This window comes from Engraulis encrasicolus, chromosome 12 (assembly GCF_034702125.1).
Source record: "Engraulis encrasicolus isolate BLACKSEA-1 chromosome 12, IST_EnEncr_1.0, whole genome shotgun sequence".
Lineage (NCBI taxonomy): Eukaryota > Metazoa > Chordata > Actinopteri > Clupeiformes > Engraulidae > Engraulis > Engraulis encrasicolus.
Genome location: NC_085868.1, coordinates 7,653,045 through 7,668,078, shown reverse-complemented (window position 1 = coordinate 7,668,078; position 15,034 = coordinate 7,653,045). Strand labels below are relative to the sequence as shown.

General features: G+C 41.7%; 1 protein-coding gene across 1 annotated transcript in view; it reads left to right on the top strand.

Annotated features, from left to right (window-relative positions):
* LOC134460023 (kinesin heavy chain-like) overlaps nucleotides 1-15,034 on the top strand; it is a 70,995-nt gene that overhangs the window by 22,339 nt on the left and 33,622 nt on the right. Inside the window, exons 12-14 of the mRNA XM_063212506.1 lie at nucleotides 82-263; nucleotides 785-853; nucleotides 1,338-1,544. Coding sequence (XP_063068576.1) covers nucleotides 82-263; nucleotides 785-853; nucleotides 1,338-1,544 — 458 coding nt within the window. The remainder of the gene's footprint in view (nucleotides 1-81; nucleotides 264-784; nucleotides 854-1,337; nucleotides 1,545-15,034) is intronic.

Genomic DNA, 15,034 nt, shown 5'->3' with positions numbered 1-15,034 from the left:
CCTCCTATTCCACCCTTCCTCCTCTCTGTCCATCCTCTACCCATCTTTTCCCTCCATCCACTCCACAACTCCTCCTCCCAGGCGAGAACGTGCCTGAGAACGAGCAGCTGAGTTCCAAGGAGCAGAAGAACGTGGAGATATGTGACAACACCCCCATCATCGACAACCTGATCACGCCGCCCGTCGTCACCCTGGTGTCCACCGAGGAGAAGAACAAGTACGAGGAGGACATCCGCAACCTCTACAAGCAGCTGGATGACAAGGTAGAGAGAGAGAGAGAGAGAGAGAGAGAGAGAGAGAGAGATGTGCAGCCATTTTAAAGAATAAGAACAGCTGGATGACAAGGTGTGTCACAGCCATCAGTGCATGGGTGCGGGCGGCACATCCCACTGTCAGGGATGGGGGGCGCCAAAGTGCAGTTCATACCATACGACCATAAATCACAGCTACATCGAAGCTCCCTGAACCACTGAAAAGTTGTGTGCTGCTGATACTACAATTGTTTATATGCCTACCTAATTGGTTTTGAATGGCTCATAGCCACAGCAGCAGCATGTAAATCATAGTTTTAAGGTTTATTATTTGGGGGATGGGGTAAGTGGGGCAATTCATGGGCCATGAATGCAGTAGAAGAGCTGTGAGTGCCCGTGTATGTGTGTATAAGTCTGATACACCACCTTGTGTTTTAGTGTGTGGCTGTGAAGAGGAACTTGATGTCTACAAAGAAAAGATGGTGTGGTCTAATTGTTAGTTGTTTTGTTGGTTATTTGTCTGTGTGTTTCAGGATGATGAGATTAACCAGCAGAGTCAGCTTACTGAGAAGCTGAAGGAACAGATGCTGGATCAGGATGAGGTGAGGCATGCATGATAACATGAAAACATCATTTCAGTGTAAAGGATAATGCCACCCAGTGGTCAGGGAGTGACAAGACATGTTGTAGAAGACTGACTAAACTGTCTCAACTTGGCTTATCCTCTCTTAAAGACTATTGACTATTCAATCAGGAAGTGAGATTCTAAAGAAATTCAAAATGGTTGCCCAAACAACTGACACCCAATTGTCGATGTGTGTCTATCTGTGTTTGTGTCTAATATGTGCACTGTGTACAGCTTCCTGATGCCATAGTTTTTTTTTATCTGCACACAGTTTGTGTGTTTCTATATGTGTATATCTGTGTGTCTATCCCCCTACTCTATGTAGCTCTTGCCGTCCACGTACCGAGACTGTGATGAGATCAGGGAGGATCTGGAGAGGCTGGAGGTGTCAGTATGTGTCACAACTAATGTGTGTGTTTCTATATGTGTATCTAATATCCTCCTACTACTACTCCTCACAGCTGCTGGCCTCCACGCGGCGTGACTACGATAAGATCCAGGAGGAGCTGGGTCGTCTGCAGGTGGAGAACGAGGCGGCGAAGGAGGAGGTGAAGGAGGTGCTGCAGGCCCTGGAGGAGCTGGCCGTCAACTACGACCAGAAGAGCCAGGAGGTGGAGGAGAGGACCAGAGCCAACGAGCAGCTCACTGAGGAGCTAGCACAGAAAACGGTGAGTAGAGGGAGAGAGAGAGAGAGAGAGAGAGAGAGAGAGAGAGAGAGAGAGAGAGAGAGAGAGAGAGAGAGAGAGAGAGAGAGAGAGAGAGAGAGAGAGAGAGAGAATGGGAGAGTGTGTATAGCCGTCAACTACATGTACGACCAGAAGAGCTAGGAGATGTGTGTGTGTGTGCGTGTGTGTGTGTGTGTGCGTGTGTGTGTGTGTGTGTGTGTGTGTGTGTGTGTGTGTGTGTGTGTGTGTGTGTGTGTGTGTGTGTGTGTGTGTGTGTGTGTGTGTGTGTGTGTGTGTGTGTGTGTGTGTGCGTGCGTACGTGTGTGTGTATGCAATGCATGTACAGGTATGTCTGTGCTGCCTATGTCTGACTACTGCGCCACACCTCAGCCAACCAGAGTGAAGTATGCATGCTTGTATCTGTCTTTGTATAACTTGATTTTCAGTGACACATAGACATTACTAGAGGTAACAGCTGTTGGTCAAGTCAAGTGAAGTCAAGTCAAGTCAAACTGTTGATATAAAGTGAGATACACACGGATTAGAAGAGGTAATCAGCTGTTGATATTAAATATGCAGTATAGGACCCAACAACTATGAATATACAGTGAGATAGTTATGGTTTACTTGAGGAAGTAACTGATGCTATACAGTAAGATATGTACGAGATACATAGACCGTGCAAGAGGCAATAACTTGATATCACAATATTTCCTTATAAAGCAAAAATACAGTAACTGTGCATAGCTCCGAACTGAGTAAAATGACTGTAAAAGTATTGTGATTTCCAGTAGTTTTAGGTAGATTATTGGCACGTGGGTATTTTCATTGCTCTATCCACATTCCTACCACATTCTTAACAGATCAATCATTTTATTTTACTTCATGTGTTGATATATAGTTAGGCTATGTCATTAAAATCACAATAACTCATTGTCAACAACAATGCAATTACTTTTGTAGGGCAGAATAGATACCATCTATTGATATTCAGTGAGATACATAGGCAGTATAGAGATTCAAGATTATTTTATTGGTAATCAAAGGAAATGCACTTTGTACATTCACAGAGCTGCCACATAACACATAACAACTACTGATATGAGGCATTACAAAACACAACAATTATTGTTATCCATTAATATACATAGACCGTATAATTGGCACGAGATAGAGATATACAGTGAGATACATTAGGTACATTAGAGGCATTACAAGAGGTACAAAGGATTGATAGTAAGGTACACATACTTAGGCAGTAGGCTATAGGTAGGATCTAACAGCTATTGATATACAGTGAGATACATAAACATGAGAAGAAGTAATAACTATTGATGTGTATAGTGATGTACACCCCTACACCACACACACAAACAAAAAATCCTATACAAGCGGTGTTGTACCCGACAAATGTGTGTGGAACAAGGCAGAACCACAAGCAGACAAAGAAGTGAACAACACCAAACCAATACCCATTGTCCTCTCCATAGGGTCAGGGTTATGATTCCGAACCGGTTCAAGGAACGAAAACGAAAACCGAAAACAGAATTTTACAAGGAACGGAAATGGAATTGAAAACAAAATGGTCTTCAACTGTCCCGGAACAGAAAAATTACTCTGAAATACACAAAATAAAAACGTTGTTTGTTCTCTATCTATTTCATGAAATTTCACAAAGGCCTATGTCAGGGAAAAAAGGACTATTTCCGGTTGTGTGTTCACTTCGCCGTCTGCTTGGCTCAATCCAGGCAGCTGTCACAATGTCATATTTCCACCACCACCACAGCGAGAGGCAATTTCATGCATCAGTTCTGTCAGTTCAACTAAATTGCATAATCTCGAAGTAGGTACTATTTCATTGAAAATGTCAGAGAAGTGGTTTCTCCAATCACGTGCAAGGATTTGTTCTAAAGACACCCCTTCAGCGAATACTTGATGGTGTTGTACAAGATGACTAGTGGAGCAAGCACACTTCATCTGGCGAGAGCCAGGTTAGCTAACAGACAAACTGACAGGGGGGGAAAGTGAAGAACCCCAAACCAATACCCTACATCCTCTCCAGAGGGTCAGGGTAATGATTGAACATAAGTTAGGGACATTGCATCCTGGGTAATCTACAGACCATCATAACCAGAATACAGTCTGCCATCACCCAAAGACCACTGATGGAGTAGCACATATTTGGCATCAGGTCATAATATCCCATCCTGTATATTGCTGCTTCCAGAAGGCATGGGCCTTGCAGAACAATGTAACTGACCAGGGACTCAACAAGCAGAGTTTTCTCTGTGATTCCGTTTCTAGAAGCCTGTTGAAACTTTGCCTTTGAGCAAATCAAGATGCACATTACAGCTTGGATTAATACAGGGATTGTCATGATGATTAAAGGACCAGTAAAAACATAAATGACAAAGATGATGGCGGTGGTCATGGGTAATATAAAGATGGTGAGGAACACAGAGCAGGACACAGAAGAGAAGACAGCAGCAAAGTGAGGGTGTGTAACAGAAGCAACTCCCTCTAGTGCCACCAACTGGTGAAGGCACACGCCCACAGGCCTAGCGATAATGTGTACTATAGTAGTCAGAATCGCAAGGAAGGGCAGTATGCATACTGCACCCAGCTGTACTGCATTGATGAAGAGGAGGACAAAGATGTAGACAGAGTTCTTGCCTCCGGAGTGTCTGTAGCCATGCAGCATCCGGGCAGCACAGAACAGAGCAGCCAAACCACCACTCAGACCAAATGAGTTGTAAATGTAAATTCTGATATTTCTATCATAATACTCCTTAACATTGTAATGGAGTTTTCTGCTACCTTCTCCATATTTTATTTCATATACTTCATAATTTCCATCATAATCTGCCATTGTTCTTGGGTTGCTGCTGCTGCTGTTGCTGCTGCCTAAACAGTGAAATCAGATGTTCAGAGGGCAATAATTATACATGTCCAGCAAATCGAATATACGTATGTGTAATGGAGGCTAACTAGCACAGAGTTGGCGTGGAACGTTGGTAAACCTCCCTCCGATAGCTTCATACAGTCTCGTGCCGTTGGGCCGAGAGACTAGTCTCTTGGCCCAGCGGTATCGTACTGTGTCTCCCATTGCCGAACCGTTGTAGTTGACGAGGTCGCACGTTCGATCCCCGAGGGGGGTGAACAGGTGCAAGATGACCTCCGTCACAGTGGTGCCGAAACCCGGGATGGGAGTGAGGTTTAAGGGGGAGAGTGTAACGGAGGCTAACTAGCACAGAGTTGGCGTGGAACGTTGGTAAACCTCCCTCCGATAGCCTCATACAGTCTCGTGCCGTTGGGCCGAGAGACTAGTCTCTTGGCCCAGCGGTATCGTACTGTGTCTCCCATTGCCGAACCGTTGTAGTTGACGAGGTCGCACGTTCGATCCCCGAGGGGGGTGAACAGGTGCAAGATGGCCTCCGTCACAGTGGTGCCGTGACCCGGATGGGAGTGAGGTTTAAGGGGGAGAGTGTAACGGAGGCTAACTAGCACAGAGTTGGCGTGGAACGCTGGTAAACCTCCCTCCGATAGCTTCATACAGTCTCGTGCCGTTGGGCCGAGAGACTAGCCTCTTGGCCCAGCGGTATCGTACTGTGTCGAACCGTTGTAGTTGACGAGGTCGCACGTTCGATCCCCGAGGGGGGTGAACAGGTGCAAGATGACCTCCGTCACATATGTTGCATCAAACACGCAATTTCACACTTTACAAAACCCTGCTCTTCTCTTGTTGTATTGTTCCTTTGTAATACCATAACTACCTTGCGAAACTTTTGCAAATTCAATGCATATTAAAAGTTCGCACAATCAGCCTTGGATATTTCAAATGCAGTGAATGGGCGTTTCTAATGAAAATCAGCAAACAAAAGTGTGTTTTGAGGCTTTGAGAGTTTTTTACCAGTCCTTTTCAGCCATTAAAGCGAACTCAGCTTGGTTCACTTATGAATCCTGACAAGTTACACTTGTGAATGGGTGTAATCTAGAGGACCGAGAGTATTCAAAAAGAGGACTGACACCATAAAAGCCTAATGGGACCAGAAAGAGAAGCCATTTTTTTATACTCTCACCATATGAACAAAAACAGAGTTGAGTCATTTTGGTGTCGGTTCACTTTTTGTTCCACTTACAGGGCACTATGTGTGGAAATACCATATAAATTGTGCAAAGAGGACTGCTAAATTCAGCTTAATCTTTATGAGGTGTAAAACATAATGAGGCCAATAACGCTCCTGGAGAAAGACGCACCTGAGTGTGGGTGCAGTTCCTGGAGACGACACATAACCTAGCAACCCCTCATCAAATTTTAACCCTTCACACTATCCTTGACTTGGTCTTTATAACACTTTAGTTTTCAGGCATCCTTTGTGATTATTTTCTGCATCACAATAGGAGGCCTTTGACCTGTTCCTCATTTAATAGTTACTATAGTTTGCAATAAACTGAATAAATCAAAAACACTGTGCACATCTGCTGTTACTCAACTCAGAAATGGCACTCACCACTTCCTGTAAAATCAGCGAAATGGCGGCAATGTGACCTCATTATTAACAATGCATGCACGCACGCACCCACACACACAGGGCCCTGCCAACTAAACTCCTCAAAACTAAATCAAATTAATGTTTCCACATATGCTACATTAAATTCTTGACTCAGTAAACATAGAATGTATTTTTATCACAGAATTTTTAAAATAATATAAATCAGTGCTTACCTTTAGCAAAGCCTAAGGAAACAGATGATCTCTGATGTATGTGTGCGGTGAAAAGCTGTATGATTTATGAAAATAATTAGAAATCAAAAGCTGCTGTCAGCTGATGGCAACACTCTAATGTGTGCAGATGCCAAATGACTTCACTTATCATGGTATTAATGATAAACTGAATTAATACAATAATGCAGATTATGAAAGGTAGGTCAAAAATGTCAATTCACAATTTCAATATTCCAGTAGAAGAAAAAAAAAATGTTTAAACTCACAGCATTGAAATCAGATCATGTTACAAGCCAACGGGACTGTGTTGTTTCTTAGTTATAGTTTTACACATGTTTTTACTTGCATATTATCGTTATGTTTTTACATTATAAGTCCAAAATATATCAGTCTCACCTCAGTACAGCCAGCATTTAGAACAGTAGTATGTCTGTTGGTCTGCAGCACTGTCTCACACTCTCTGTCTCTGCTCCTTTCAGAGTATCTGTCTAACACACACACACACACACACACACACACACACACACACACACACACACACACACACACACACACACACACACACACACACACACACACACACACACACACACACACACGCACACACACACACGCACACACATTTACGAAACACCCATACACACCACACTGAACCTCACCACACTCACCTCTCATCTGCATTGCTCACCTTTTCCCACGCACAGACAGACAGACAGACAGACAGACAGACAGACAGACAGACACACACACACACACACACACACACACACACACACACACACACACACACACACACACACACACACACACACACACACAACACACCTGTATTTTGATACATAGGTACAGTATGTCATTTAAATCACAATAACAACAATGCTACTGCCATTTTTCTTTGGAGGGCAGTAGCTACCATTTATTCATACACTGTGAAGTATAGAGATTCAAGATTCTTTTATTGGTAACCAAATGAAATTCACTTTGGGCATTCACAGACCTGCCACATACTGTAACATACAACACATAACAACAACTGGCATACAGTACAGTGAGGCATTGCACAAGACAACACCACTTACTGTAATCTCAAACTAATGTCTAAAGTGAAAGACATTAGACAAGAACAGCCATTGGAAATGAACAGTGTTGGGAGTAACGCGTTACAAAAGTAACTAATTACTGTAATGCATTACCTTTTTGAGTAACGCAGTAATGTAACGGATTACACTGGGGAAAATCGGTAATATGTCCTCGTTACAATGCAAGTAACTTGCACATTACAATGCATTTTTTAGCCTAAATTGTGTGTGGGTATTTTGTTTTCTTTATACAATGTTCACCGCGAAATCAGCTATTGCATCTGATACGTCCGCGCAGAGATTTTAAAGTTCCACGCAGAACATTGCTTCCTCTTTCACGCTTCGTCTCTCGAAATGGCAGGCTGACAAAGGATGACCGATCCAGAAGATCCAGCTTGCTCGTTTTCAAGATCGGTAGGCTATATGCCCATTACTTCGACGTAATTGAAAATAAGGACGCCAAGAACATTTCCGTTAAATGCACACTGCTTGAAACCCAAACCGCTTTCCACGTCGAAAAACAGTAGCCTACAAACAATTTGACGATTTGAAGAGGTGCCATAGCACCACCAAATTAGTCAGGAAAGGAGGGGGTGCATCCCATTCGCACGAGACAGGGACACGGCAGGGTATCCGAGGGGGCGTTGCATCCCCCTCACTTTTGTTGAACTAAACATCACTAACATTGAAATAAATCAATTTGAAATAAATATACGTTCGCCTGTCAAAGTAGGAAAATTGGACATGCTTGCTGTCGTTGCATCACTCTGTAGCCTAGCCTATGACTGTAAATTCCAGCGCAATATGTTAGTTGCATGAATAGAACTAGCTGTTTGCCCAAGTCGCAGAATATGCTGGCCGCGGTGCTGACTGAGCGCGCGTAAAGAGTTGTGAGTGAGTGACAAACTGATCTCCGCACGAAGTCACATGATTCAGGCTAACCACGAGCTTGCAAACTGACTGGCTGGTATCCTCACAATCATTTTTTTCTCCTATAATTTCGTCCATTGGTAAGACATTTTCCCCGGTGTGCTGTAGGCCTATATAGGCTAATTAATATTCAAAATAGGCCTACGGTAGCAATGCATCTTAGTCTAGCAGAATTTCAGAAAATGTGCTTATTTAAGGTCCTGAAGGCAAATCATGTTAATTTTTGGTATACAACTGATTTAGGGGTATTTAAGGGTGCTGAATCCAAATCTGCTGTATACCGGGCGCAAAAATGTACGGAAATGCCTCAAACGGGCAAAATCCAATATGGCCGCCGACACCAGGTTAAAATCTCGCAATCCCTTTTCTTTTTGACTAAACAAGGTATGAATATGAAAATAAGACTTATTTTTAAGTTTTCATATATGGGGAACCCCATTCTGTCATCAGATTTAAGGTCAGATTTGAAGAAAATGCTTATATAATTGACTGGCAGTTTTTGAAAAACAGGGAGTCTCATATTGTCAACGATTTTTTTGAACTGTCTACTTTCACCTGAAAAAAGAAGTTTGTGTCTACCTATTTCCATTCTTTAGTTATTGGCAGTAGAACATGGGATGACACCACCAAAAAAGCACTGGTTTTTTTTTTTTACCCAAAAATGCTACACATCTGTGTCCATATTTTTGCTTGCAGGATAAAGTGTCTTTTTAGTGTTCATGTTTGGTTTACAGCATTTTCATGAGTTTTGAAAGATGTTTAACTTAAATCTGCTGTATACCAGGCTCAAAAAATCCCATAGTACCTCAAAATGAAGGAATCCAATATGGCCGCCATCACCAGAGATATACAGTACATGTCTGTGATTAAACAAGGTAATCTCTTAAATATATTATGCCAGCTATAGGTTTTCATACATGGGGAATTCATTGCTGTGCTCGGGTTTAAGATTTGGATGAAAAGACATGATTTAGACCTGCATACATGTTTAAGACTGTTAATAAATTGATAATTTATATTGGAATATTTCCCCTATTTCAATTTAATTCGGCATTAATTAAATGTATTGGTCTTAGATAACATACCTTGTTTTCGAATAGGCCCCCGGTAGAGTCCATTACAATACGAACACTGTCACTGAAAAGACAACACTTACTACCCACATACACTACATTCACTCCCTCATCCCCACCCTGTCGCCACTCTTAATGTAAATAACAATCAAGCATAACATTGCATTGTTCGGACGGACCACACATTGAGAGAGTACATACACACACAAGTGTGGCAGAGAAGACACTCTTATTGGAACACCAACGTACACATACGTACGTATACAGGCGCTTTAATATACACTCAGGCAGATTTCAATTCAATAATTGAGGCATTATACCATGATGAAATGTTTCCATCTCAAACCACCTCCCATGCTCCCATCTTTTCAACCATAAAAGTAAGTGCACACACGAGTCTGCCTAAATAATTCTTTTTATACAACTTTAAAATGGAAATCACTGTTTGCCAATTTTATTGATGTGCTCATTCAATCTATGAATAAAGGAGGATTGAGTGGTGAGCTGATGTGTAGAATAGAATAGATTGGAATAGAATAGAATGGTGTTTGTCACTATGCACATGTTCAATGAGATTGAAAGCAACACACTTCAGAGCACACATTTAATTCACAAAACAGTTTTGGTGAGCAGAATATACAATTAGTAGTGCCAAAAAAACCCATGAACAGAGCAGGGAGTGCATACGGTGTGTGTGTGTGTGTGTGTGTGTGTGTGTGTGTGTGTGTGTGTGTGTGTGTGTGTGTGTGTGTGTGTGTGTGTGTGTGTGTGTGTGTGTGTGTGTGTGTGTGAGAATATATACACAGAGGACATACTCATGTATTGGTACTCATGCCATACTCATTGGTATCCAAGAGTTATTGCATCGATTGTCTTGCTCAATGTAGATATTACAGTAGCGGTGGCCCACTCTGCAAACACAACTATTTTACATTGTGCTGTATCAATTAGTCTATTGCAGAACACCAGATGGATGGAAAGAGATCATTGGATTGAGGGATACCAATGAATGGTCATTCTGTGCATGTGCGTGTGAAATGTGGTTATGGCCCTTTGTTGAGTTGTTTGGTCCTTGCTTTGACACACCTGTACCAAGAGGACAGCAAGGCAAAGAGCTGAGGACCCGATTGGAGGCTGTCCTAGATAATGTTTTAGCTCTGTTGATGCAGCAGGAGGATTAGAGAGGGGCTAACTTTTTTCCTCTTGTAGGTGTGCCTCCTGAAGGCTGCAGTTATCTCTGGTTTTCTTTGCATTCAAAGATACAGAAATTATTCTCTGTATACCAGACTACCACCTTTTGCTGGCCACAGCAACTTCCATCTGGAGCTACGCCATAGGCATAGAGGTCCAAAAGAGTGGAGTTATTTAAAGAAATCCTTGCACTTATGACACATTTTGTGTCACATTTGTCTGAGCTGCGCTTTAACTATTCACAGATTCGAAAAGTGACTCATTGGAGCAGTCATTCTTGCTGAAAGAACTACTTTTTTCACTTATTTAACTTCTCACCACCATACATTTTGACTGTGTCACATCTCTGAAAAATCAGTGATCCTGATTGGTTCTACGGTATTGTGGTTTGCGATCAGGGCGAATCCGAAGGATTATAGGTTATCTACTGTACGTGATGGAGTTGTAATCCCATGTGAGGGATCCAAGTGATAGGTGAAGCTTAGATGATGGAGCACACTGGATGAGAGAAGCACAGTTGTGTGAGGGACACCATGGGGGTGAAGTGCAAGTAAGGGGAAGGCAGCGTGATATTGACCATCACTAGGGTTGTGGGTGTGCTCTGACTCTCCCACTTATGATCCAAGCCCTTTGGAGTGGAAGTCAGAGCCCTAGGTTAACTTATTCTCAATTACCTCTCCTCCTCTCCAGTGATTTTGAAGGAGTTGTTCGCTTAAATGGGACTGCTATGTATGCCCAAGACAAATTTATCTTATTTGCAGCAACTGAATGACTCCATGTACTCCATGCCTCTTCTTGCAAATCCAGAGGGGGATGAGGCACTCCTTGGGGCGAGCACAAGTTGTGATGTCTTTTCATGCCTCGTGAATGGCAGATACAGGAGTAGTGGGACTAATGCCCATTCCATTTCATCCATCCTGTTTCAGTGACTGACAGAAGGACAGGGTGGAGTAGTATGTGATCCTGCCTCAGTACATTGGCTTGATAATGTGGGGGCACAATATGCCATTGTGTGGCTTCTGATGTAGATAGCAAAGACTCTATGACTAGGACTAATCACTGCAAAACAACTCCATTGCTTTCGCTACATCTGCAGCAAAAGTACAATGTAGTGCCTGGTGTTATGTAGTGTCTAAACATGTAGTGGCCAAATCACTGAGTAGGAGGAGCTTGATAATGATTGGAGATAGCCTAACTATCAAGAAAGTAAATATTTCACAATGACATCAACCTGTCTTTTGTTCCACCTTTCACCTTTCTACCGTTCAAGGATTTAATCTAAACAAGGCAATACAATCAGCAGACAATAACTTCCCAAAACTAGATATTCATATTAGATGAAGGTACATTCAGGCATACAGACTTATCTGTGTATAGTTTTGTCATAATGGAAGAGGTGGGCTGAGGTGAACACATTTCATTGTACATAAGCAATTGAAATAAGACAAAACATTTCAATAGAAATTAGCCTGTCAGTTAATTGGCATGAAAAACAATGGTTGTAAACATGAATTCAGACTACACTGAACTGCCTGACTGACTACCTTTGATTATAATTTTAAATTTGATTACATACATTATTTCCCCATGTATGAAAAGAAAACATATAGCTACATAATGTTTTTAAGAGTTCACCTTGTTTAATCAAAGATATGTATATCTCTGGTGACGGCGGCCATATTGGATTCCTTCATTTTGAGGCATTATAGGAATTTTTTGAGCCTGGTATACGACAGATTTGAATTGAGCATATTTCAAAACCCATGGAAATGCTGTATACCAAACATGAACACTATAAAAAGGCACTTTGTCCTGAAAGAAAAAATATGGACACAGAAGTGTACTATTTTTGGGTCAGAAATCAGTGCTTTTTTAGAGGCGTCATCCCATGTTCTACTGCCAGTAACTAAAGAATGGAAATAGGTAGACACAAACTTCTTTTTTCAGGTGAAAGTAGACAGTTCAGTGCAGTTTGTGGTAGTATTGGTGTTCACAAAGACATCAGACATTATTTTCTGTGGATCTTGAAAGTTTGATCATAATGCTAAAAATCGTTGACAATATGAGGCTCCCTGTTTTAAAAAAAGCTGCCAGCCAATTATATAAGCATTTTCTTCAAATCTGACCTTAAATCTGATGACAGAATGGGGTTCCCCATATATGAAAACATAAAAATAAGTCTTATTTTCACATTCATACCTTGTTTAGTCAAAAAGAAAAGGGATTGCGAGATTTTAACCTGGTGTCGGCGGCCATATTGGATTTTGCCCGTTTGAGGCATTTCCGTACATTTTTGCGCCCGGTATACAACAGATTTGGATTCAGCACCCTTGAATACCCCTAAATCAGTTGTATACCAAAAATTAACACAATTTGCCTTCAGGGTTCATCTTTTGGGAAAATTGACCCTGACTATCTGCTCTTTTATCAATAATAATGTTCATACTCGTAGTGCAGTGAGGTGGCTTTATGTTTCAGCCAAGTGCAACGGAGCCTGTGCTGCATGCGTCCGTAATAGATTTAAAAAAAACGGCGCTGGTGTACATGGTAAGGTGAAGTAAGAAGAGAATGGATTAATCATTGTAGCCTATTGGTGAATCAATGTATTGTATGTGGGTAAGACGCAATTCCTGAAAATGTTGGTTTTCAGTCTGCAGGTTTCCAAAACGACTTGTGGATGGCAGGTGAAAGTCATGCCACCTCATAGATTTGCACTGTAGATTGCCAAATCCTTATTTCCAGTCATTTTGGCTAAAGTAACTAAAAGTAATGCAAAAGTAGTGTAATGCCTTACTTTTTAAAAAAAAAGTAATGTTGTAATGTAAGGCATTACTTTTAAATGACAGTAACATGTAATAAGTAGTGCATTACAGTTTTTGAGTAACTTTCCCAACAGTGGAGATGAATGCACAAAAAGAAGGAAAAAAAGGTTCACCTTGTTTCAGAAAACAGTGATGGCTTGCAAGGTTCCACCAGTTCAACTCTATTACAGAATTTCTAAGAAGGTAAAGTAATATGTCATTAAAAATGTCAGACAAGTGGTTTGTCCAATCACATACAAGGATTTGTTATGAAGACACCCCTTCAGATAGTGAATACTTGATGGTGTTGTACAAGATGACTAGTGGAGCAACCACACTTGGCAAGAGCCAGGTTAGCTAAGAGACAAACTGACAGGGAAAAAAGTGAACAACCCCAAACCAATACCCAACATCCTCTCCAGAGGGTCAGGGTAATGATTGAACATAAGTTAGGGGCATTGCATCCTGGGTAATCTACAGACCATCATAACCAGAATACAGTCTGCCATCACCCAAAGACCACTGATGGAGTAGCACATATCTGGCAGACGATATTTGTTTATCGCTGCTTCCAGAAGGCATGGGCCATGTAGAACAAAATAACTAACCAGAGACTCAATAAGCAGACTTATCTCTGTGATTCCGTTTCTGGACGCCTGATTTTGCCTTTGCCTTTGCTTTGCCTTTGAGTAAGTCAAGATGCACATCACAATGTGGATTAATATTGGAACTACTGTGGTAATGGTTACAAGAGCTTCGAGATGACCCATAATAGAGGAGAGGAGCATGATGGTGATGATGGTCATGAGGAATGTAAAGACGGTGAGGAACACAGAGCAGGGCACAGAAGAGAAGACAGCAGCAAAGTGAGGGTGTGTAACAGAAGCAACTCCCTCTAGTGCCACTAACTGGTGAAGACACACACCCACAGGCCTAGCAATAGTGCATACTACAGCGGTCAGAGTCGCAAGGAAGGGCAGTATGCATACCGCACCCAGCTGTACTGCATCGATGAAGAGAAGGACGAAGATGTAAATAGAGTTCTTGCCTCCAGAGCGTCGGTAGCGATGCAGCATCCAGGCAGCCCAGAGCAAACCAGCCAAACCTCCAATCAGACCAAACCAGTTGTAAATGTAAATCCGGATTATATCATAATCAGCCATTGTTCCTTTGTTCCTCCTGCAGCTGCTGCCTAAAGTGAAATCAGATTAGCTCAGCTGTTCAGAGGCAATAATTATACATGTCTAAAAATTCAACAAATATACTTGGCTGCATCAAATGTCCCATGAAATATCTCACTTAAAAATCCTGTTCTTCTCTTGTTGTATTGTTCCTTTGTAATACCATAACTACCTTGCTAAATTCAAATTCAATGCATGTCAATGCATGTTAAATTCAATGCATGTAGTACAATTAGCCTTGAATATTTCAATTGCAGTGGCTGGGCGTTTGTAATGAAAACCAGTGAAAAGTGTGTTTTGAGGCTGTAACAATTCATGGAAGATTGAATGTACAAGGGATTTCAAATCTGCAAGGCAATGAAAAGGCTGAAAAGGCAAGTGGGGCATTCTTCCAAATGAATGAGTATATGGCAGGATAACTGTACTACTATACTGGATATTTCCCTCAAGATGAATGAAGTATGTTTGCCCCCATATTCGCTATTCTACTCATAATGTCTTTTGGACACTAA